At 47.4% G+C, this 27,076-nt stretch overlaps 1 protein-coding gene and 1 pseudogene across 1 annotated transcript in view; both read right to left on the reverse strand.

Annotated features, from left to right (window-relative positions):
- Positions 1-3,150: 3,150 nt before the first annotated feature.
- Positions 3,151-7,166, reverse strand: LOC139377162 (nuclear factor 7, brain-like; annotated as a pseudogene).
- LOC139376912 (exportin-5-like) overlaps positions 6,160-27,076 on the reverse strand; it is a 35,109-nt gene continuing 14,192 nt past the window's right edge. The window contains exons 20-33 of the mRNA XM_071119905.1: positions 26,191-26,287; positions 25,631-25,812; positions 23,354-23,454; positions 22,949-23,045; positions 22,342-22,478; positions 21,952-22,049; positions 21,658-21,704; positions 16,694-16,800; positions 10,187-10,246; positions 9,979-10,079; positions 9,625-9,732; positions 8,556-8,693; positions 8,303-8,470; positions 6,160-8,023 (exon numbers count right to left, since the gene is read on the reverse strand). Coding sequence (XP_070976006.1) covers positions 7,871-8,023; positions 8,303-8,470; positions 8,556-8,693; positions 9,625-9,732; positions 9,979-10,079; positions 10,187-10,246; positions 16,694-16,800; positions 21,658-21,704; positions 21,952-22,049; positions 22,342-22,478; positions 22,949-23,045; positions 23,354-23,454; positions 25,631-25,812; positions 26,191-26,287 — 1,594 coding nt within the window. The 3' untranslated portion in view covers positions 6,160-7,870. The remainder of the gene's footprint in view (positions 8,024-8,302; positions 8,471-8,555; positions 8,694-9,624; positions 9,733-9,978; positions 10,080-10,186; positions 10,247-16,693; positions 16,801-21,657; positions 21,705-21,951; positions 22,050-22,341; positions 22,479-22,948; positions 23,046-23,353; positions 23,455-25,630; positions 25,813-26,190; positions 26,288-27,076) is intronic.

Below are 27,076 nucleotides of genomic sequence, written 5' to 3' on the forward strand. Positions count from 1 at the left end.
ACACAGGGTTATCTATGGAGAGGTGTATAGTACTGACCCCTCTACACACAGGGTTATCTATGGAGAGGTGTATAGTACTGACCCCTCAACACACAGGGTTATCTATGGAGAGGTGTATAGTACTGACCCCTCTATACACAGGGTTATCTATGGAGAGGTATAGTGGTGTACAGTACTGACCCCTCTACACACAGGGTTATCTATGGAGAGGTGTATAGTACTGACCCCTCTACACACAGGGTTATCTATTTAGAGGTGTAGTGGTGTATAGTACTGACCCCTCTACACACAGGGTTATCTATGGAGAGGTGTATAGTACTGACCCCTCTACACACAGGGTTATCTATGGCGAGGTATAGTGGTGTATAGTACTGACCCCTCTACACACAGGGTTATCTATGGAGAGGTGTATAGTACTGATCCCTCTACACACAGGGTTATCTATGGAGAGGTGTATAGTACTGACCCCTCTACACACAGGGTTATCTATGGAGAGGTGTATAGTACTGACCCCTCTACACACAGGGTTATCTATGGAGAGGTATAGTGGTGTATATTACTGACCCCCCTACACACAGGGTTATCTATGGAGAGGTGTATAGTACTGACCCCTCTACACACAGGGTTATCTATGGAGAGGTGTATAGTACTGACCCCTCTACACACAGGGTTATCTATGGAGAGGTGTATAGTACTGACCCCTCTACACACAGGGTTATCTATGGAGAGGTGTATAGTACTGACCCCTCTACACACAGGGTTATCTATGGAGAGGTGTATAGCACTGACCCCTCTACACACAGGGTTATCTATGGAGAGGTGTATAGTACTGACCCCTCTACACACAGGGTTATCTATGGAGAGGTGTATAGTACTGACCCCTCTACACACAGGGTTATCTATGGAGAGGTGTATAGTACTGACCCCTCTACACACAGGGTTATCTATGGAGAGGTGTATAGTACTGACCCCTCTACACACAGGGTTATCTATGGAGAGGTGTATAGCACTGACCCCTCTACACACAGGGTTATCTATGGAGAGGTGTATAGTACTGACCCCTCTACACACAGGGTTATCTATGGAGAGGTGTATAGTACTGACCCCTCTACACACAGGGTTATCTATGGAGAGGTGTATAGTACTGACCCCTCTACACACAGGGTTATCTATGGAGAGGTGTATAGTACTGACCCCTCAACACACAGGGTTATCTATGGAGAGGTGTATAGTACTGACCCCTCTATACACAGGGTTATCTATGGAGAGGTATAGTGGTGTACAGTACTGACCCCTCTACACACAGGGTTATCTATGGAGAGGTGTATAGTACTGACCCCTCTACACACAGGGTTATCTATTTAGAGGTGTAGTGGTGTATAGTACTGACCCCTCTACACACAGGGTTATCTATGGAGAGGTGTATAGTACTGACCCCTCTACACACAGGGTTATCTATTTAGAGGTGTAGTGGTGTATAGTACTGACCCCTCTACACACAGGGTTATCTATGGAGAGGTGTATAGTACTGACCCCTCTACACACAGGGTTATCTATGGAGAGGTGTATAGTACTGACCCCTCTACACACAGGGTTATCTATGGAGAGGTGTATAGTACTGACCCCTCTACACACAGGGTTATCTATGGAGAGGTGTATAGTACTGACCCCTCTACACACAGGGTTATCTATGGAGAGGTGTATAGTACTGACCCCTCTACACACAGGGTTATCTATGGAGAGGTGTATAGTACTGACCCCTCAACACACAGGGTTATCTATGGAGAGGTGTATAGTACTGACCCCTCTATACACAGGGTTATCTATGGAGAGGTATAGTGGTGTACAGTACTGACCCCTCTACACACAGGGTTATCTATGGAGAGGTGTATAGTACTGACCCCTCTACACACAGGGTTATCTATTTAGAGGTGTAGTGGTGTATAGTACTGACCCCTCTACACACAGGGTTATCTATGGAGAGGTGTATAGTACTGACCCCTCTACACACAGGGTTATCTATTTAGAGGTGTAGTGGTGTATAGTACTGACCCCTCTACACACAGGGTTATCTATGGAGAGGTGTATAGTACTGACCCCTCTACACACAGGGTTATCTATGGAGAGGTGTATAGTACTGCCCTCTACACACAGGGTTATCTATGGAGAGGTGTAGTGGTGTATAATACTGACCACTAAAGCTGATGTTGTCTTTCTCCTCTCTGTCCAATGTGTTTCTTGGTCCTGGAGTCACCAGTCGACTGCTGCCCTTTCAGTTGATCTACACACGTTGTTATGACTTATGCCACGTTACTAATGATAATCTGAGTGAGAGTGACTAACAGAATCAATGGGGCCCCCCAGAGGTCAGGGCAGGGTGGAGGGGGGGGGGGGGGGTCAGATGTTGTAGGTTATTTTACATTACTATACATTTACTGCATTTGTTTAGTAAGACCTCTATGAGTGTTTCATAGAGGTCTGGATCGACTGGAGTTGTCCTCATATGTAGTTACTGCCCTGCCCATCTTACTTTATCACTGACTAGATGGTGAGCCCAGGTGGGGGACAGAGGAATTGTGGGAAAAGGCTGCAAGTTGCTGATAAGGTACACACACACACACACACACACACATACACATACACATACACACACACACACACACACACAATGTAGTGGAAATTCTAATCAATAATGAGGAGAGACAAGGTCAATCATCAATGAGGATATTACTTTATTATAAACTTGTAATAAGGAAAGCACAGAGCAATAACGATGGCTGGTCGACCCAACATGGTGACTGTTGGGTTGAGAGCCCTGAGACAAAGACTATAAAGACCTTTTATAGCAAAGAGAGTATACATGATAAACAACAGATGTGTGGAATGGGTCACAAGGTTTGGATTCATATTAAATGTATTAATAATTAACAGCAGACAGTATCTGCTGTAAAGACTGTTCTCATTGTGAGTAAACCAGGGTCTGGTCCCCAAAACAGGGTTCCTCTCATAAGTATCTATACCCGAGCCATCTCTCCCTGGTACCTTCCAGTCAAACCGGAGCAATCTCCCTCACATGAATGGATGGTAAATCTATTGTCAGCATTAAGCCCCAGAGGTCCAACTCAGAAGAACACGCACAGATGAGAGTGTTCTAAAAACACCATTCTACTCCAGAAAACAACCATTTGATACAATAACAGAATTATAACATAATCTAGTAATTTCACCCACAACAACAACACACACACAACCTCATTGGGATGACATCACTGTCAGAGACACCTCTGATTGGCAGATCTGTACACCAGTGCTTTTGGCATCACCAGCTAATCCAATAGAGAAGTACAGGTAGAGAGTCTCAGTGAATGTGTCTTTATGAGTGTAGATGAGTGTCATGTCTATGGAGTCGTAGAAGGACACCTCCCCCTGGTCGTAGTCCAGCTGAACTCTGATCCTCTGGGGTTTCTTCTTCAGGAGGAGGGTCTCTCCCTTTCCATTTTTATACTTACCACTCCTCAGCAGTATAACCCAGATTCCATACTTTGGTGATGAATTCACCTCCCCCTTCCTGTCAACTGACTCTTTAGCCACGCCCAGGTTCCAGACAGGATGGTCCCCCACCTCCACCTCCCAGCTGTGTTTACCTGAGCTGAACCCCTTAGAGCCCAGAACATTAGAATACTTCATGAATCTCTCTGGATTGTCAGGGAGCTGCTGCTTTGGGCCAGTTCGACTCACACTGGTCAGATCATCAGACAGACAGAGACAGGAGGATGCAGTGTTGGGGTCCAGAATCACAGGAGCTTCAGAACAAAGAGATATTCCACACATTAAACCATGTAGTCTCTTTTCATATACACTAAGAACACTACTTCAAATAGAGTACTTAGATTGAATTATCTTACATTATTCTAGATCATGTCCTCTCCTATCCAGTACTCACTGTGTTTGATGATCTCCTGCATCTTCTTCCAGACTCTGTACTTCAGGTTTCCCAGGTGTTTGGCCACGTCTATCAGCCCCACTGGCACCAGCTGTGGATCTGGCATTGTGCACTGGGCTCTGGAATAACATTCAGGAGTCAGAACGTCTGTGGGGTTGGGTTCACAACCACAGAGAAGAGAGATGAGAAGCAGATCACTTACCTTTCCTTCATGGTCTTGAAGTTCTATAAAGTAGAGTATGTAGTCATCAATATCATTGATTCATCAATACATCTTTGAGTTAATTTATAATGTATGTCTGAGAGAGAGCAGTCCTTACCTGCAGGAATGAGATGTCTTCATCTTTCAGCTCCCCCTCTATGGCTCTGATTGTGTCTGAAAGTGATGATATCTCTCTGTTCATCTGCTCAATCTTCTCCTTCATCTTCTGACTCTTCTGCTTCTCTTCCTCTTTCAGAACAGCTATCCTGGCTCCTCTTCCTCTTGTAGAAACTGGTGAAGTTTCTCAAACTCCTCCTTAATCTGCTTCTCTGTGTGCTGGGCCTGGCTCTGGAGACAGTGAGAAGAATACATCATTCTACAATTATTATCAGAATTAAATCCTACATGTAGGCTCCAATTGAAACAATACATGCTGTACTGTTGTAACTTTACATAATTTATACGAACCTTAATGTGCACTGCTGTTTGATCACAGGTTTGTTTAACTTTATTAAAGACCTTCAGCTTCTCCTGTAAGGGCTTCAGGTCAGTCTGGAGTTCCTCCTGGAATGAGACAGAACCTCACTGAGGAGCCAACCTGTGGACTCTCTTTATGGAGAACGTGTCTGTACAACACATCTACATCACTGCAGAGACTGTTTATCCTTGTTTTAAGTGCCAATGTCAGAGATACCTATGTTTTCACTCAGGTTCTCTAAGACTACGTTTCATATCAAACAGTGATTTTGAATGTATCAGAAACTGAAATTCACAATTATTCAGTTAACACAATGTGTAGAACATCGATTCCTCGTCTTTCCAGCATAACTTTAGACAGGCTTGGCAGAAGCTGTGACTGCATGACAACATGACAGGATCCTTAAAGATGTCAAGGCACACCATACAGGAGAAATCCTCCTCTGGGAGAGACTAGAAGCCATTTTCTCACACGATGTCACTCCCTGTCCTGGTATGATATCTGAAAATTAATTTAACTTTTAAAAACTTCCTCTATTAAAGGGGCACATTTTTTCAAATGTAATGACCTTAAGGCTTGGAGTCCCGGGACAACTTCCGGTGAAACTGGAGGGCGCGCAGTTCAAATAAATAATCATAAAGATTACGGATATTAAACATTTAGGTACGTATAAGTGTCTTATATCGGCTGAAAGCTTAAATTCTCGTTAATCTCACTGTACTGTCCGATATCAAAATATTTTTCCACCGGCACAGGTTTAATAAATTCACATAACGATTAAATATTCACTTACTTTTTGAAAATCTTCCTCTGATTTGTCATCCAAAGGGTCCCAGCTATAACATGTAATGTTGATTTGTTAGATAAAATCCTTCTTTATATCCCAAAAAGTAGTTGGCACCATCGATTTGAGTAATCCACTCGTTCAACTTGCAGAGAAAGGAATCCAACAATCTACCCCTAAACTTTGTTTCAACAAGTCAAAATACATTTATATTTACTCCTCAGATACCCTTAAAATGTAATCAAACTATAATATTTATTTTTGGAAAGAAGTATGTTCAATTGGAAACCGATTTTAGCAGGTGCGCAATGTCTGAAACCTTGAACTTAGACTGCCGACACCCTGTGGAAGCCAAACTAATTGCATCCAGGGAGCTAATTTTCAACATAACCTCTTGAATATCTAAGAGGATGGTCAGTTGGTTTTACTTTGGGTTTTCTCCTACCATATCTATGGTGTTATACTCCCCAACATTACTTTAACATTTCCACACACTTCAAAGTGTTTTCTTTCCAATTGTAATTATATGCATATCCTGGTTTCAGGGCCTGAGTAACAGGCCACTCGGGGTGGAGTTTCAATAGTCTCTGGTCCTGTTTGAATACTTAACACGCACCCCACCCTTCTGAATACATGCACCCATGTATTCAAACAGGACCAATGACAGTGGATTTACACACTGAGCACCTTTGTCCTGTATGTTTTATTCTCTCTCTAAACTATTATTATTGACCTGCACAGCACAGCTTTACCGGCTACAAAACAACATTTATATTTGTAGACGATGGCATAACACAGAAATTGATAATATTTAAAATGACTTTGAAGATTATTTTATTTAAAAACAGAAAAATCTAAACAGCACTAAAATGTTTTATATTTTGTCCCTTGTACAAGTACAGATCATTTTTTCCTTGGTGTTGAGGAGGAAAAAAGGGCCACATGTGAACAAAACAATAATTGACAGGATGAAGAGATTTATAAGGGTAGTTCACAAAAATATCAATGTTTGTCAGACCTGAACACTGGTGTAACAGAGGAGTTTATATTACAGAGCAGTCTATATTACAGAGCAGTCTATATTAGAGGATTCCATGGCGTCTTTAGTGTAAATAATTCTGTAGGCCTCAATAGCAAATGAATGTGAAACTGACAGGCACCATATACACTTGGTGCCTAGTTTCTATTCTCATCCATCTGGGATTGAGGTCTGATTCAGAGAGGTTGGCTTAAATGTGGAAGACACATTTCGGTTGAATGCTTTCAGTTGTTCAACTGACTAGGAATCCCCTTTCCATTCTTGTAGATCTTTTCCAAATGTATCCAATGTTACCTTCAAAACAGATGAATAAAATATGAGCTCTCCACTAGTCAGTCAGTTTTTACAAACAATAACGCCTGACAAAATTTGATGCAGCAAACGATCCCTTTAACCTAAGAGGAATGTCGTGCTGGTTTCCCATCTGTTCATAGCTGGGAGAAACACCAGCTCAAAACATAGTCACTGATGACGGTTCTACTTGACAACCTCACCCATCAACAGAGGAATGATCCTGTACAAAACCTGGGCTTGATGACGGTTCTACTTGACAACCTCACTCATCAACAGAGGAATGATCCTGTACAAAACCTGGGCTTGATGACGGTTCTACTTGACAACCTCACCCATCAACAGAGGAATGATCCTGTACAAAACCTGGGCTTGATGACAGCTCCTCCTTATACAGCAGACTACTCTGAATTATCCCACCTCAGACATGCTCACTGAATCCCATTCAGGTTCTTCTGGCAAGAAAATGGCTGCTGTCATTTAGCACCATAGATATAGATAGAGGACTCATCATGGGTATAACCCATTTTAACTTGGGCATTGCCATCATCCACCATTTTAAAATAGGAATCCCCACCCTGATGACTACTTGACTATGGGTTGTAGCCTCAAATTGTGCTGCCCATGCTGTCAGACACTATAATGATACATATATAAAGACGAGTCCTCTATCTATCTCTATGTTTAGCACCTGGGTGGATGGTCCATGTGAGCGGAGATACCAAAACACAATGCAGGTTAAATGTGTTGTGCTAGTGAAGATATGAGCTGTGTAAATGCAATGTGTTGTTACCATTTACAACCTGCAGGGTTTATGGCAACAGCCATGTCCTCTTGAAGGACAATAACCATCATCTTCAGACACATTGTCCCGTTTTCTCGATCAAGGCAGACAGACACATTATTTGGATACATATGTATGACCAGTTAGCAGGGTTCAGTCCATGACAGAATATTCTGATTCTCTTTGTCCACTGTTTGTAGAGTCCATTCATCCTACTGTTGACCAATAGGATAGAGACGTTGTACCCTTGATGAGCCAATCCTTCAGGAGTAAATCTCCACTGGGGAGGGTAGAAAGTGTGTGTGTGTGTTAGGCTCTCAGACTGGACTCTCTGTGCTGTTATGTTCTCCTAGATGTCGTCCTGTGTTGGGGAGAAGAGAGCTGCTAGAGATCCAGTCTCACTGGGCTCTACAATGTCCCTTTTCTCCAGCTTGGGCTTCTTAAAGAGAGATGGGAGATTTCTGATATGTACCTCCTTTTTAAACTGCTGGCCCAGATCTTTCTGTGGAGAGGAGAGATCAAATACAGTTACAATCCGTCTGGATTGAATTGTTGTTTTATTATATCTGAGTGTACGGGACTTATTTAATTACATTTACATGAAACATATTGCCAGCTCTCTCCAATAAAGTAGAACTTATATCCTATTAGTAATATCCACTTCAACAGTCAATGGACACATTTCAGACAATATTTTGTTATTAAATAATTCTAGGTCTTCTCTGCAGAAAAACATACAAGTGGAAGAACGCCCCCATCTAGTGGTGGGAGGCTGTATTACCCCCACAGTGCCGGCAATGAGCTTCTTGAACTGGTCCTTCCTCTTCTTCTCTCCCACCTTCTGGGCAGAGCTGGGCTCCAGCAGCCGCTGGTCATACTGGTCCAGAGCCTCCAGATTGATGCTGGGGATCTGAGTCATCACACTCCTTAGCTCCATGTATCGTGGCCGCTGACCCAGGGAGGGAGGAAAGGTAGAGTTAGGAAGAAGAAAGATGAAGGGAGGGAGTGTGTGAGCGAGTGAGTGTGTTACTCACCAGGTTGTCATATATAATCAGGGCCAGTTGTGTGAGGGCGGAGTTACAGACCTCGTGCTGCCCGTGCATCTGCAGTCCTTTCAGAACACTGGCATAGAACCATGTGACCGCCTCTGGTAGAAGGTTCCCCCCTACGACCTGAACAGAATAAAAGAGTCAGAGAGAGAAGATTTCGCGGCAGGGTAGCAGCCTACCTGTCGCTGCAGGGTAGCAGCCTACCTGTCGCTGCAGGGTAACAGCCTACCTGTCGCTGCAGGGTAACAGCCTACCTGTCGCTGCAGGGTAACAGCCTACCTGTCGCTGCAGGGTAACAGCCTACCTGTCGCTGCAGGGTAGCAGCCTACCTGTCGCTGCAGGGTAACAGCCTACCTGTCGCTGCAGGGTAGCAGCCTACCTGTCGCAGCAGGGTAGCAGCCTACCTGTCGCTGCAGGGTAACAGCCTACCTGTCGCTGCAGGGTAACAGCCTACCTGTCGCAGCAGGGTAACAGCCTACCTGTCGCTGCAGGGTAACAGCCTACCTGTCGCTGCAGGGTAACAGCCTACCTGTCGCTGCAGGGTAGCAGCCTACCTGTCGCTGCAGGGTAACAGCCTACCTGTCGCTGCAGGGTAACAGCCTACCTGTCGCAGCAGGGTAGCAGCCTACCTGTCGCTGCAGGGTAACAGCCTACCTGTCGCTGCAGGGTAACAGCCTACCTGTCGCTGCAGGGTAACAGCCTACCTGTCGCAGCAGGGTAACAGCCTACCTGTTGCTGCAGGGTAACAGCCTACCTGTCGCTGCAGGGTAACAGCCTACCTGTCGCTGCAGGGTAACAGCCTACCTGTCGCTGCAGGGTAACAGCCTACCTGTCGCTGCAGGGTAACAGCCTACCTGTCGCTGCAGGGTAACAGCCTACCTGTCGCTGCAGGGTAACTGCCTACCTGTCGCGGCAGGGTAGCAGCATACCTGTCGCGGCAGGGTAGCAGCCTACCTGTCGCGGCAGGGTAGCAGCCTACCTGTCGCGGCAGGGTAGCAGCCTACCTGTCGCAGCAGGGTAGCAGCCTACCTGTCGCAGCAGGGTAGCAGCCTACCTGTCGCAGCAGGGTCCAGCACACCATGGAGGCAGTGCGGTGACAGTTGCTGGTGTCCTTCCAGGACAGAGAGGTGAACGAGATAGTCAACAAGGTCATATAGATGTCCTGCAGAGGAAGAGAGAGTTCTGTCACGATGCTGTAGATCAGGGGTGTCAAACGCATTCAACCAGGTGAAGGGAGTTCCTTACTAATTAGTGACCTTTACTCATTCATCAAGTACAAGGGAGGAGCAAAAACCAGCAGAAACTAGGTCCTACATGGAATGAGTTGAACACCCCTGCTGTAGAAGCGTGTGTGTGTGTGTGTGTGTGTGTGTGTGTATGTGTGTGTGTGTGTGTATGTGGTGCCAACCTCATGTTTGAGTAGACACTTCCCCAGCTCAGTCATTTCGCCTGTTGGCTGGGCTGGAGAGGCTGTGACTGCCTGGGACTCAGTGGACATCATCTCATCCTCTACACACAATAGAACATACAAGATACAATGAGGAGGGGGTGGACCCTGAGTGATGCTTTTCTTCCGTTGAAAACGTGGAAATAAGTAGGGATCAGGGAACACTTACCATCCACATCCTCCTTATTCCCTGCTGGCTCAGGAACTTTTTTCAGTATGCAGGCGTGAGCTGAGGGGAAAGGATCAATGTTAGGAAATATGCCCACACTGAAATCCACCCCACATACCCCAAACCTGATCCTCCCCACATACCCCAAACCTGATCCTCCCCACATACCCCAAACCTGATCCTCCCCACATACCACAAACCTGATCCTCCCCACATACCCCAAACCTAATCCACCCCACATACCCCAAACCTAATCCATCCCACATACCCCAAACCTGATCCTCCCCACATACCCCAAACCTGATCCTCCCCACATACCCCAAACCTAATCCTCCCCACATACCCCAAACCTAATCCTCCCCACATACCCCAAACCTGATCCTCCCCACATACCCCAAACCTGATCCTCCCCACATACCCCAAACCTAATCCACCCCACATACCCCAAACCTGATCCACCCCACATACCCCAAACCTGATCCACCCCACATACCCCAAACCTGATCCTCCCCACATAACCCAAACCTGATCCTCCCCACATACCCCAAACCTAATCCACCCCACATACCCCAAACCTGATCCTCCCCACATACCCCAAACCTAATCCACCCCACATACCCCAAACCTAATCCACCACACATACCCCAAACCTGATCCACATACCCCAAACCTAATCCTCCCCACATACCCCAAACCTGATCCACATACCCCAAACCTGATCCTCCCCACATACCCCAAACCTAATCCACCCCACATACCCCAAACCTAATCCACCCCACATACCCCAAACCTGATCCTCCCCACATACCCCAAACCTGATCCTCCCCACATACCCCAAACCTGATCCTCCCCACATACCCCAAACCTGATCCTCCCCACATACCCCAAACCTGATCCTCCCCACATACCCCAAACCTGATCCTCCCCACATACCCCAAACCTGATCCTCCCCACATACCCCAAACCTGATCCTCCCCACATACCCCAAACCTGATCCTCCCCACATACCCCAAACCTGATCCATCCCACATACCCCAAACCTGATCCTCCCCACATACCCCAAACCTAATCCTCCCCACATACCCCAAACCTAATCCTCCCCACATACCCCAAACCTGATCCACATACCCCAAACCTGATCCTCCCCACATACCCCAAACCTGATCCTCCCCACATACCCCAAACCTGATCCTCCCCACATACCCCAAACCTAATCCACCCCACATACCCCAAACCTGATATTCCCCACATACCCCAAACCTGATCCACCCCACATATCCCAAACCTGATCCTCCCCACATACCCCAAACCTGATCCACCCCACATACCCCAAACCTGATCCTCCCCACATACCCCAAACCTGATCCACATACCCCAAACCTGATCCACCCCACATACCCCAAACCTGATCCACCCCACATACCCCAAACCTGATCCACCCCACATACCCCAAACCTGATCCTCCCCACATACCCCAAACCTGATCCTCCCCACATACCCCAAACCTGATCCTCCCCACATACCCCAAACCTGATCCTCCCCACATACCCCAAACCTGATCCACCCCACATACCCCAAACCTGATCCTCCCCACATACCCCAAACCTAATCCACCCCACATACCCCAAACCTGATCCTCCCCACATACCCCAAACCTAATCCACCCCACATACCCCAAACCTGATCCACATACCCCAAACCTGATCCTCCCCACATACCCCAAACCTGATCCTCCCCACATACCCCAAACCTGATCCACCCCACATACCCCAAACCTGATCCTCCCCACATACCCCAAACCTGATCCTCCCCACATACCCCAAACCTGATCCACATACCCCAAACCTGATCCACCCCACATACCCCAAACCTGATCCACCCCACATACCCCAAACCTGATCCACCCCACATACCCCAAACCTGATCCTCCCCACATACCCCAAACCTGATCCTCCCCACATACCCCAAACCTGATCCACCCCACATACCCCAAACCTGATCCTCCCCACATACCCCAAACCTGATCCACCCCACATACCCCAAACCTGATCCTCCCCACATACCCCAAACCTGATCCTCCCCACATACCCCAAACCTAATCCACCCCACATACCCCAAACCTGATCCTCCCCACATACCCCAAACCTAATCCACCCCACATACCCCAAACCTGATCCACATACCCCAAACCTAATCCTCCCCACATACCCCAAACCTGATCCACATACCCCAAACCTGATCCTCCCCACATACCCCAAACCTAATCCACCCCACATACCCCAAACCTGATCCTCCCCACATACCCCAAACCTGATCCTCCCCACATACCCCAAACCTGATCCTCCCCACATACCCCAAACCTGATCCTCCCCACATACCCCAAACCTGATCCTCCCCACATACCCCAAACCTGATCCTCCCCACATACCCCAAACCTGATCCTCCCCACATACCCCAAACCTGATCCTCCCCACATACCCCAAACCTGATCCTCCCCACATACCCCAAACCTGATCCATCCCACATACCCCAAACCTGATCCTCCCCACATACCCCAAACCTAATCCTCCCCACATACCCCAAACCTAATCCTCCCCACATACCCCAAACCTGATCCACATACCCCAAACCTGATCCACCCCACATACCACAAACCTGATCCTCCCCACATACCCCAAACCTGATCCTCCCCACATACCCCAAACCTAATCCACCCCACATACCCCAAACCTGATATTCCCCACATACCCCAAACCTGATCCACCCCACATACCCCAAACCTGATCCTCCCCACATACCCCAAACCTGATCCACCCCACATACCCCAAACCTGATCCTCCCCACATACCCCAAACCTGATCCACATACCCCAAACCTGATCCACCCCACATACCCCAAACCTGATCCACCCCACATACCCCAAACCTGATCCACCCCACATACCCCAAACCTGATCCTCCCCACATACCCCAAACCTGATCCTCCCCACATACCCCAAACCTGATCCTCCCCACATACCCCAAACCTGATCCTCCCCACATACCCCAAACCTGATCCACCCCACATACCCCAAACCTGATCCTCCCCACATACCCCAAACCTAATCCACCCCACATACCCCAAACCTGATCCTCCCCACATACCCCAAAAATAATCCACCCCACATACCCCAAACCTGATCCACATACCCCAAACCTGATCCAACCCACATACCCCAAACCTGATCCTCCCCACATACCCCAAACCTGATCCTCCCCACATACCCCAAACCTGATCCACCCCACATACCCCAAACCTGATCCTCCCCACATACCCCAAACCTGATCCACATACCCCAAACCTGATCCACATACCCCAAACCTGATCCACCCCACATACCCCAAACCTGATCCACCCCACATACCCCAAACCTGATCCACCCCACATACCCCAAACCTGATCCTCCCCACATACCACAAACCTGATCCACCCCACATACCCCAAACCTGATCCTCCCCACATACCCCAAACCTGAACCTCCCCACATACCCCAAACCTGATCCTCCCCACATACCCCAAACCTAATCCACCCCACATACCCCAAACCTAATCCACCCCACATACCCCAAACCTGATCCTCCCCACATACCCCAAACCTAATCCTCCCCACATACCCCAAACCTGATCCTCCCCACATACCCCAAACCTGATCCTCCCCACATACCCCAAACCTAATCCACCCCACATACCCCAAACCTGATCCACATACCCCAAACCTGATCCTCCCCACATACCCAAACCTGATCCTCCCCACATACCCCAAACCTAATCCACCCCACATACCCAAACCTGATCCACCCCACATACCCCAAACCTAATCCACCCCACATACCCCAAACCTAATCCACCCCACATACCCCAAACCTGATCCACCCCACATACCCCAAACCTGATCCTCCCCACATACCCCAAACCTAATCCTCCCCACATACCCCAAACCTGATCCTCCCCACATACCCCAAACCTGATCCTCCCCACATACCCCAAACCTGATCCTCCCCACATACCCCAAACCTGATCCTCCCCACATACCCCAAACCTGATCCTCCCCACATACCCCAAACCTGATCCTCCCCACATACCCCAAACCTGATCCTCCCCACATACCCCAAACCTGATCCTCCCCACATACCCCAAACCTGATCCTCCCCACATACCCCAAACCTGATCCTCCCCACATACCCCAAACCTGATCCACCCCACATACCCCAAACCTGATCCACCCCACATACCCCAAACCTAATCCACCCCACATACCCCAAACCTGATCCTCCCCACATACCCCAAACCTGATCCTCCCCACATACCCCAAACCTGATCCTCCCCACATACCCCAAACCTGATCCTCCCCACATACCCCAAACCTGATCCTCCCCACATACCCCAAACCTGATCCTCCCCACATACCCCAAACCTGATCCACCCCACATACCCCAAACCTGATCCACCCCACATACCCCAAACCTGATCCTCCCCACATACCCCAAACCTGATCCTCCCCACATACCCCAAACCTGATCCTCCCCACATACCCCAAACCTGATCCTCCCCACATACCCCAAACCTGATCCACCCCACATACCCCAAACCTGATCCACCCCACATACCCCAAACCTGATCCTCCCCACATACCCCAAACCTGATCCTCCCCACATATCCCAAACCTGATCCTCCCCACATATCCCAAACCTGATCCTCCCCACATACCCCAAACCTAATCCATCCCACATACCCCAAACCTAATCCACCCCACATACCCCAAACCTGATCCACCCCACATACCCCAAACCTAATCCACCCCACATACCCCAAACCTAATCCACCCCACATACCCCAAACCTGATCCTCCCCACATACCCCAAACCTAATCCACCCCACATACCCCAAACCTGATCCACATACCCCAAACCTAATCCTCCCCACATACCCCAAACCTAATCCACCCCACATACCCCAAACCTGATCCTCCCCACATACCCCAAACCACCCCACATACCCCAAACCTGATCCACATACCCCAAACCTGATCCTCCCCACATACCCCAAACCTAATCCTCCCCACATACCCCAAACCTAATCCACCCCACATACCCCAAACCTGATCCTCCCCACATACCCCAAACCACCCCACATACCCCAAACCTGATCCACATACCCCAAACCTGATCCTCCCCACATACCCCAAACCTAATCCTCCCCACATACCCCAAACCTAATCCTCCCCACATACCCCAAACCTAATCCTCCCCACATACCCCAAACCTGATCCACCCCACATACCCCAAACCTGATCCTCCCCACATACCCCAAACCTAATCCACCCCACATACCCCAAACCTAATCCACCCCACATACCCCAAACCTGATCCTCCCCACATACCCCAAACCTGATCCTCCCCACATACCCCAAACCTAATCCACCCCACATACCCCAAACCTGATCCACATACCCCAAACCTAATCCTCCCCACATACCCCAAACCTAATCCACCCCACATACCCCAAACCTGATCCTCCCCACATACCCCAAACCTAATCCACCCCACATACCCCAAACCTGATCCTCCCCACATACCCCAAACCTGATCCTCCCCACATACCCCAAACCTAATCCACCCCACATACCCCAAACCTGATCCACATACCCCAAACCTGATCCACCCCACATACCCCAAACTTATCCTCCCCACATACCCCAAACCTAATCCACCCCACATACCCCAAACCTGATCCACATACCCCAAACCTGATCCACCCCACATACCCCAAACCTGATCCTCCCCACATACCCCAAACCTAATCCTCCCCACATACCCCAAACCTGATCCTCCCCACATACCCCAAACCTGATCCTCCCCACATACCCCAAACCTGATCCTCCCCACATACCCCAAACCTAATCCACCCCACATACCCCAAACCTAATCCACCCCACATACCCCAAACCTAATCCACCCCACATACCCCAAACCTGATCCACATACCCCAAACCTGATCCACATACCCCAAACCTGATCCACCCCACATACCCCAAACCTGATCCTCCCCACATACCCCAAACCTAATCCACCCCACATACCCCAAACCTGATCCACATACCCCAAACCTGATCCACCCCACATACCCCAAACCTGATCCTCCCCACATACCCCAAACCTAATCCTCCCCACATACCCCAAACCTAATCCTCCCCACATACCCCAAACCTGATCCTCCCCACATACCCCAAACCTAATCCTCCCCACATACCCCAAACCTGATCCTCCCCACATACCCCAAACCTAATCCTCCCCACATACCCCAAACCTATTAAATCTGGATGTGCAGCAGAACTAAATTCCTATGAACAGTTTCAAGGGACAAGATGGTTTCTTCTGGACAAAAAAAAACATGCTCAACTCCATATAAAGAGCTACTTAGTCGCTCCTACATCCCATTCCTGTCCTTTGTCCCAGAGTCTGGACTTACTGAGCAGGTCCAGAACCTCTCTGGTGACCAGACGAACCAGCTGTTCCTCCAGCATCTCCTGGGTGACTTGGTTCTCCTCACACGCCTCGTCCTCGTCCTCCTCCATACTACACAGACAGAGGGAGGGAGATCGTCAACACGCCACCAGCACAGAAATAGAAAGAAACCCCATGCATTCAAAGTGACCACATCAAACTTAACTTTATTAGTCACATGCTTTGTAAACAACAGGTGTTGTTTACGAAGTGAAATGCTTACTTACAGGCTATTCTCAGCAATGCAGAGAAAAAAAAATTGAAAAATAATAACAAGGAATAAATACACAATGAGTAAAGATAACTTTATACACAAGGTACAAGTACTGAGTTGGTGTGCAGGGGTACGAGGTCATTGAGGTAGAGATGTCACGTTGTCCCTACCTATATGTACTAGGCAACAGGATAGATAAAACAGTAACAGCAGTGTATGTGATGAGGCAGATCGTTAAATAGTTAACCAATAGCTACCCAGACTAACTATTTAGTTGTCTTAAGGCTTGGTAGTAGAAGCTGTTCAGGTCCTGTTGGACCTGCATCGGTACCGCTTGCTGTACTGTAGCAGAGAGAACAGTTTACGACTTGGGTGGCTGGAGTCTTTGAAAGGGCCTTCCTCTTACACCACCTGGTATTGAGGTGCTGGATGGCAGGGAGCTCAGCCACAGTGATGTACTGGGCCATACGCACTACCCTCTGAAGCACCTTACGGTCAGATGACAAGCAGTTGCCATACCGAGCGGTGATGCATCCAGGCAAGATGCTCTCAACGGTGCAGATGTTGAAGTTTGAGGGGGAAGAGGCTCTTCAGGGCTGTGTTGATGTGTGTGGACCATGAATATAGGATGTAAGATGGCGCCGGAGAGGAAGGCAGACGTTTCCCGTGTCCCCATCTTATTGTGTTTTTTTGTACATAATGTTGCCGCTACCGTCTCTTATGACCAAAAATAACTTCTAGACATCAGCACTGCGGTTACTCACCACGGACTGGCAGAATCCTTTTTTCCTTTAACGAGTCTGACGCGAATGATAAACTACTTTCTGGGGAACAGGCCCAGATCCCCATGATTTGCGTGAAGAGGAGGTGGAGAAAAAGGGGCCAGAGGGCGGGCTGCCTTCTGAGAATTCGTAGGTGATTGAATAAAGCCCCACTTCACTCCATTCTGCCAGCAAACGTGCAATTTTTGGAGAATAAAATGGACGAGCTACGCGGAAGATTAAACTACCAACGGGACATTAAAAACAGTAACATCTTATGCCAAGAGAGTTATCTGTATTTTCCGTAGCTGTTTACATACCACCACAGTCAGAAGCTGGCGCTAAGACAGCATTGAATGAGCCATATTCCACCATTTGCAAACAAGAAAACGCTCACCCATTGGCGGCGCTCCTAATAGCCGGGGACTTTAACGCAGGGAAACAAATCCGTTTTACCAAATTTCTATCAGCATGTTAAATGTGGAACCAGGGGGGGGGGGGGGGGGACCACACACAGATGCATACAAAGCTCTCCCTCACACTCCATGTGGCAAATCTGACCTTCATTTCTATTCTCCCAATTCCTGCTTAAAAGCAGGAAGCACCAGTGACTAGATCAATAAAAAGTGGTAGATGAAGCAGATGCTAAGCTACAGGACTGTTTTGCAGCACAGACTGGAACATGTTCCGGGATTCCTCCGATGGCATTGAGGAGTACACCACATCAGTCACTGGCTTTATCAATAAGTGCATCGATGACGTCGTCCCCACAGCAACCGTAAGTATAGTTGAAGTCGGAAGTTTACATACACTTAGGTTGTAGTCATTAAAACTCATTTTTCAACCGCTCCACAAATGTCTTGTTAACAAACTATAGTTTTGGCAAGTTGGTTAGGACATCTACTTTGTGCATGACACAAGTAATATTTCCATATTGCAAATGGCTAAGCTTCAAAATGTTAAATCAAATCAAATTTATTTGTCACATACACATGGTTAGCAGATGTTAATGCGAGTGTAGCGAAATGCTTGTGCTTCTAGTTCCGACAATGCAGTAATAACAAGTAATCTAACTAACAATTCCAAAACTACTGTCTTGTACACAGTGTAAGGGGATAAAGAATATGTACATAAGGATATATGAATGAGTGATGGTACAGAGCAGCATAGGCAAGATACAGTAGATGGTATCGGGTACAGTATGTACAAATGAGATGAGTATGTAAACAAAGTGGCATAGTATAGTATAAAGTGGCTAGTGATACATGTATTACATAAGGATACCGTCGATGATATAGAGTACAGTATATACGTATGCATATGAGATGAATAATGTAGGGTAAGTAACATTTATATAAGGTAGCATTGTTTAAAGTGGCTAGTGATATATTTACATCATTTCCCATCAATTCCCATTATTAAAGTGGCTGGAGTTGAGTCAGTGTCAGTGTGTTGGCAGCAGCCACTCAGTGTTAGTGGTGGCTGTTTAACAGTCTGATGGCCTTGAGATAGAAGCTGTTTTTCAGTCTCTCGGTCCCAGCTTTGATGCACCTGTACTGACCTCGCCTTCTGGATGATAGCGGGGTGAACAGGCAGTGGCTCGGGTGGTTGATGTCCTTGATGATCTTTATGGCCTTCCTGTGACATCGGGTGGTGTAGGTGTCCTGGAGGGCAGGTAGTTTGCCCCCGGTGATGCGTTGTGCAGACCTCACTACCCTCTGGAGAGCCTTACGGTTGAGGGCGGTGCAGTTGCCATACCAGGCGGTGATACAGCCCGCCAGGATGCTCTCGATTGTGCATCTGTAGAAGTTTGTGAGTGCTTTTGGTGACAAGCCGAATTTCTTCAGCCTCCTGAGGTTGAAGAGGCGCTGCTGCGCCTTCTTCACGATGCTGTCTGTGTGAGTGGACCAATTCAGTTTGTCTGTGATGTGTATGCCGAGGAACTTAAAACTTGCTACCCTCTCCACTACTGTTCCATCGATGTGGATAGGGGGGTGTTCCCTCTGCTGTTTCCTGAAGTCCACAATCATCTCCTTAGTTTTGTTGACGTTGAGTGTGAGGTTGTTTTCCTGACACCACACTCCGAGGGCCCTCACCTCCTCCCTGTAGGCCGTCTCATCGTTGTTGGTAATCAAGCCTACCACTGTTGTGTCGTCCGCAAACTTGATGATTGAGTTGGAGGCGTGCGTGGCCACGCAGTCGTGGGTGAACAGGGAGTACAGGAGAGGGCTCAGAACGCAACCTTGTGGGGCCCCAGTGTTGAGGATCAGCGGGGAGGAGATGTTGTTGCCTACCCTCACCACCTGGGGGCGGCCCGTCAGGAAGTCCAGTACCCAGTTGCACAGGGCGGGGTCGAGACCCAGGGTCTCGAGCTTGATGACGAGCTTGGAGGGTACTATGGTGTTGAATGCCGAGCTGTAGTCGATGAACAGCATTCTCACATAGGTATTCCTCTTGTCCAGATGGGTTAGGGCAGTGTGCAGTGTGGTTGAGATTGCATCGTCTGTGGACCTATTTGGGCGGTAAGCAAATTGGAGTGGGTCTAGGGTGTCAGGTAGGGTGGAGGTGATATGGTCCTTGACTAGTCTCTCAAAGCACTTCATGATGACGGATGTGAGTGCTACGGGGCGGTAGTCATTTAGCTCAGTTACCTTAGCTTTCTTGGGAACAGGAACAATGGTGGCCCTCTTGAAGCATGTGGGAACAGCAGACTGGTATAGGGATTGATTGAATATGTCCGTAAACACACCGGCCAGCTGGTCTGCGCATGCTCTGAGGGCGCGGCTGGGGATGCCATCTGGGCCTGCAGCCTTGCGAGGGTTAACACGTTTAAATGTCTTACTCACCTCGGCTGCAGTGAAGGAGAGACCGCATGTTTTCGTTGCAGGCCGTGTCAGTGGCACTGTATTGTCCTCAAAGCGGGCAAAAAAGTTATTTAGTCTGCCTGGGAGCAAGACATCCTGGTCCGTGACTGGGCTGGGTTTCTTCCTGTAGTCCGTGATTGACTGTAGACCCTGCCACATGCCTCTTGTGTCTGAGCCGTTGAATTGAGATTCTACTTTGTCTCTGTACTGGCGCTTAGCTTGTTTGATAGCCTTGCGGAGGGAATAGCTGCACTGTTTGTATTCGGTCATGTTACCAGACACCTTGCCCTGATTAAAAGCAGTGGTTCGCGCTTTCAGTTTCACACGAATGCTGCCATCAATCCACGGTTTCTGGTTAGGGAATGTTTTAATCGTTGCTATGGGAACGACATCTTCAACGCATGTTCTAATGAACTCGCACACCGAATCAGCGTATTCGTCAATGTTGTTATCTGACGCAATACGAAACATCTCCCAGTCCACGTGATGGAAGCAGTCTTGGAGTGTGGAGTCAGCTTGGTCGGACCAGCGTTGGACAGACCTCAGCGTGGGAGCCTCTTGTTTTAGTTTCTGTCTGTTAGTGATCAATTTAGTGATACCCAGCCCTACCCATACCCTAGTTACTGATGAGAAAACAGGCCCAACTCCTCCTAACCTGATAGATGACCAGAAGGGTCAAACAATCACAGTGGTTGTAGAGGGTGCAACAAGTCAGCACCTCAGGAGTTAATGTCAGTTGGCTTTTCAGAGCTGAGGTCTAGACAGCAGGTGCGATAGAGAGAGCGGCAGAGAGAATCGAAACAGCAGGTCTGGGACAAGGTAGCATGTCTGGTGAACAGGTCAGGCTTCTATAGCCGCAGGAGCAGCAGCACGATCATGTGGACTGGGGACTGTGACAGCCAGGAGTCATCAGACCAGGTAACCCAGAGGTATAGTCCTAGGACTCCGGTCATATCTTACTGAGATCACAACATGGGGTTAGAAGTGCTTCAACCTCGTCAAATAGAAGAACAGAACATTGTCCGAGTCGACGGGAGATTAATTCACATAAAATACTAAAGTTCTGGATTAAGAGTCTAACTCATCTTACCTGACAGTACTCCGCTGGTTGATGATCTGCCACCTGAGGTTGAGTCTCTGGACAAATAAACAGAGAGAGACAATGTCATGTGATACATCCTGTTATTACCATCTCCATGGTAACTGATTTCTAGTGACTATGACAGCAGCGATCAAAAAGCCTGATAATGCAAAATAAGCTTCTTGATCGGCCTCAGAGATCGGTTTATTTATTTGGAAGTTGTACCACAGCTAACCTTTTATGTTACGTGAGTGTTTAGGTGTATTGCTTCACAGGAGCAAGGAGAGAAGTGTGAGCTCTGACCTGAAGCATGTACGCGAACAGAGGGCCCAGTAGGGGGCAGAGCAGACTGTCGTAGTACTCCTGAGGACACGACAGCACCAGCTGCTTCAGGAACACCCGTACACACACACATTAAGGAGCAGATTGATTGAATAGATAGTGGACATGTAATATCAGTGGCCATGACTATGCCGCAGTGTGTGCTTGATTTCATTTGTTTTACTCCATTCTATGTTCAATAGGGGGAAAATGTGGTTTAATTTGATCACCCAAAAAACCTACAAGAGGGATACTTGGTTCATGACCAATGACAGATCATTTTTTTGGCTGAAGAAAATTTAGATTGATTGAATTAGTCAAGAGCTTCTATGTGATTGGTAGCCCTGATGGGCCAATAGGACAGAAGGATATGGAGCATGGGGCGGAGTCTGTGGTCAGGCACGTTGTCGAGGGAGATTAAGGCGGAACCAACAATCTGTTCAGCCAATCCCTCGATGGTGTAGAAGTCCTGATGCAATGATAGGCCTGCATTCCCCAGGATATGGTAACTAGAGAGAGGAGGGTTATCGAAGTTGGTGGATAAATGAAGATGGTTCACTTAGGTTGGTTTACCATTGAAAAAATAATCAGTTCCGGTCTGCTTAACGGGGTGGCTCTCCCATAGACACCAATACAATTGCAGTGTATTAGTTCATTGACTTCCATTGAACCAGAAAAAAATGGGATGCATAAACTTCCTCTTCCGTCTCTGGGGTCATGTCTAGAGAGCATATAGCTTATGTCAAATTGACGTTAAAAGTAGATTTTTTGGGGGACATTTTAGCTAATCCTAACCTGATAAATTAATTCTCCTAACATGATACGAAAAGTCAATTTCGACATAAGCTGTACACCATCTAGTCAAAAATGAGAAAGAGAGAGAGGGTTGGTAAGCAAGAGAGAGCGAGATTGTGTAGGAGTAGTGTGCATGTGTGGAGAAGGAGAGGAAGCAGAAGACTATCCACAGTGAGGAGCTCACCAGTTGTCATAGAGGGTACAGAAGAAACCCTGCATGCGCTCCAGATGAGTCTTGTACACTGGAGAGTCATAGATGTCCAGGACTGGCTGTGTAAGGCCTACAGGTCAAGACACAATAATCATGGAGGTTTATCAGCCTTCATAGGTGTATACTAAAAACAGAATCAATGAGTTAGCAATGCCCATCTCAAGCTAATATATATATATATATATATATATATATTTATATTTATTTTTAAATTCAAACATTCGGGGGAAGTTAGCTGGCAACTCATTGATCCTGCTATGTAGTATATTCCTCAGGGGTGAAATTATAACAGGTTAACACCACAGGTTACCGACTTGTGGCATAGAGTTTCTAAACCAGTACTATGCAGAACCAGTAAATCAGTGTGGTTCCTCTTACCTAGAACCACCTTCCTCTCCACCTCAATCACCTCGTAGGCTCTGGAGAACGTCTCACTCAGACGACACATGTTCTCCGGCAGGAACAGATTGTTGTGGGTTCTACAGAGAGACATGATCATCCTTAATCATCATCACACACACACTATCATCATGTCTCTGGGCCTACCTATTGCCACAGTCCTGGATCTTGTTGTCACGTGGAATAAATATTGTGGATCTAAATGTTATTAGGTTTGAAATCGCAACAAACAATCTGTTTAGACCCCAACCAAGGACGATCAAAAGCTGTGCTATAAATTCTCAGACAACCTAAAGATTCCTAGATGCCCTTCCAGACTCCCTCCACCTACCCAAGGACGTCGCAGTACAAAAATCAGTTAACCACCCGACGAGGACCTAAATTTAACCTTGCGTAAAACCCTAGCTGCAGTTGCACCTCTAAAAACAAAAAAACATTTTTCACAAATGAGCTCCCTGGTATTAGAGGTCAACCGTTTATGATTTTTCAACGCCGATACCGATTACTAGAGGACCAAAAAAAAACGATTAATTCAGATGATTTTTATAACAATACTGAATGAACACTTTTATTTTAACTTAATATAAATAATAAATAAATCTATTTAGTCTCAAATAAATAATGAAACATGTTCAATTTGGTTTAAATAAGGCAAAAACAGAGTGTTGAAGAAAGTAAAAGTGCAATATGTGCCATGTAAAAAAGGTAACGTTTAAGTTCCTTGCTCAGAACCTGAAAACATATGAAAGCTGATGGTTCAATATTCCCAGTAAAGAAGTTATAGGTTGTAGTTATTATAGGAATTATGACGTGTCGACTATTTCTCTCTTGTCCATTTGTATTTCATATACCTTTGACTATTGGATGTTCTTATAGGTACTTTAGTATTGTCAGCCTAATCTCAAATTGTGAAGGTTTCGGATGAGTTGGACTGCATTGTGAAGGAAAAGCAGCCAACAAGTGCTCAGCATATTTGGGAACTCCTTCAAGACTGTTGGAAAAGCATTTCAGGTGAAACTGGTTGAGAGAATGCCAAGAGTGTGCAAAGCTGTCAAGGCAAAGGGTGGCTACTCTGAAGAATCTCAAATATAAAATGTATTTTGATTTGTTTAACACTTTTTTGGTTACTACATGATTCCATGTTTTATTTCATAGTTTTGATATTTAAAATTATTCTTCTACAATGTAGGAAATAGTCAAAATAAAGAAAAACCCTTGATTGAGAAGGTTGTCTAAAACTTTTGACCAGTAGTGTATATACTCTTCCGCTTGGTGATGTCATTCAGAAACACTAAACTTTCACTGCTATATGGATGACACACGTACATTTCGATTTAACATGGTGAAGTCCTAAAATGTACTACACTGGAAGTCTGTGTTTCAGAAATAAGGAAGTGGATGGAATCAAATGTATTTGGTTAAGGTGTATGTAAACTTCCAACGTCAACTGTATGCTGCAACAGTCTACGTGCCGGCGGGCTAGGATCAGTCTGTCTTATCTGGTGAAATTCTCCTGTCTTATCTGGTGTCCTGTGTGACTTAAGTATCCACCCTCTAATTCTCCCATCTCTCTCTCACTCTTCCCTCCCAGAGTCCATGAGCCTAAGGAACATGCCTCAGGACTACCTGGTCTGATGACTCCTGGCTGTCCCCGTCCCACCCGGTAGTGCTGAGGCTCCAGTTTCCTGCGGCTATGGAACCCTGACCTGTTCACCGGACATGCTACCTTGTCCCAGACTTACTGTTTTCCACCCTCTCTCTCTCCCTCCCTCCCACTTGCTGTCTCAACCTCAATGCTCTGCTATAAAAAAGCTAACTGACATTTACTCTTGAGGTGCTGACCTGCTGCACCCTCTACAACCACTGATTATTGTTTGACCCTGCTAGTCATCTATGAACGTTTGAACATCTTGAAGAACAATCTGGCCTTAAATCGCCCCCCGACACAGCCAGAAAAGGACTGGCCACCCCTCAGAGCCTGATTCCTCTATAGGTTTCTTCTTAAGTTCCTGCGTTTCTAGGGAGTTTTTCCTAGCCACTGTGCTTCTACACCTACATTGCTTGCTGTTTGGGGTTTGACGCTGGTTTCTGTATAAACACTTTGTGACATCTGCCGATGTAAAAAGGGCTTTACAAATACAGTTGATTGATTACCATCACAAACACTATCATCATCAAACATTATCATCATTCCAAACACATGCACACGCTGTCTTTCTCTCCAACACCCCCACCCCCCTCTACACATCCGCTTACCTGATGAGGGCGAGCAGGTTGGGCAGCAGGGCCAGGACCTGGGGGGTGCAGGGGTTTCTGTAGATTGGGGCACCAGAAGGGGTGTAGCCCGTCACGAAGCCCCCCGCCTTAGCCTCCTCCAGGTCAGCCGGCCAGCGCGCTCTCTTCACCACCCCCAGGATGGTGTATACACAGAAACTCAACTGGAGGGAAGGAGGGCAGGGCGGGGGAGAGAAGGAGGGCAGGGCGGGGGAGGGAAGGAGGGCAGGGCGGGGGAGGGAAGGAGGGCAGGGCGGGGGAGGGAAGGAGGGCAGGGCGGGGGAGGGAAGGAGGGCAGGGTGGGGGAGGGAAGGAGGGCAGGGTGGGGGAGGGAAGGAGGGCAGGGTGGGGGAGGGAAGGAGGGCAGGGTGGGGGAGGGAAGGAGGGCAGGGTGGGGGAGAGAAACAGGGAATAGGACACTTTCAATATACAGTAGTTGATGTTTTGGCAGGACTGGCATGCCTGACATCACATAGAAAATTTGGCACTTAGCCATGAACACATGCACGCGAACACACACACACACACACACACCTACCTACCCGTGACCTGTTGATGCCTGTTGTGTGGTCTGTGCCTTCAGCCATCAGCTGATCAGCACCAACGAAAGCCAGGAACAGAGCAGGTTCCAACAGTACCCTGATACACACAGAGGACAACCATTTATATTATACATTGTGTGTGTGTGTGTGTGTGTAGCGTGTGTGTACGCATGTTGTTTACGCGTGTTACGAAAATCAAGTTGCTTGCTTAGTGAAAACCACTTCCTAACAAACGTGACCACACTCCTTGACAACGTTCCTAAGGTTACCAATTGGATGGCTCCATCCTTGACATTTCAAGCCAGCTATGGAGTGAGCTTACATTCTTAACTCTAGTACACACGCATGTGGGAGGTAGGTAGCCTAGTGGTTAGAGAGTCGGGCCAGTAACCGAAAGGTTGTTAGATGGAATCCCCGAGCTGACAAGGTAAACATCTGTCGTTCTGCCCCTGTTCCTAGGCCGTTGTAAATAAGAATGTCTTCTTAACTTCTTGGTGACTGGGGGACAGTATTGAGTAGCTTGGATGAATAAGGTGCCCAGAGTAAACAGCCTACTACTCAGGCCAAGATGCTAATATATGCAAATTATTAGTAGTATTGGATAGAAAACACTGACGTTTCTAAAACTGTTTGAATGATGTCTGAGTATAACAGAACTGATATGGCAGGTGAAAACCTGAGACAAATCCAACCAGGAAGTGGGAAGTCTGAGGTTTGTAGTTTCATTTAAGTGATTGCCTATCCAATACGCTGTGTCTATGGGGCCAGATTGCACTTCTCAAGGCTTCCAGCAGATGTCAACAGTCTTTAGAAAGTTGTTTGAGGCTTCTATTGTGGAAGGGTGTGGAATAAGAGCTGTTTCAACAAGTGGACTAGGCTGAGGCCA

This window comes from Oncorhynchus clarkii, chromosome 20 (genome assembly GCF_045791955.1).
Source record: "Oncorhynchus clarkii lewisi isolate Uvic-CL-2024 chromosome 20, UVic_Ocla_1.0, whole genome shotgun sequence".
Lineage (NCBI taxonomy): Eukaryota > Metazoa > Chordata > Actinopteri > Salmoniformes > Salmonidae > Oncorhynchus > Oncorhynchus clarkii.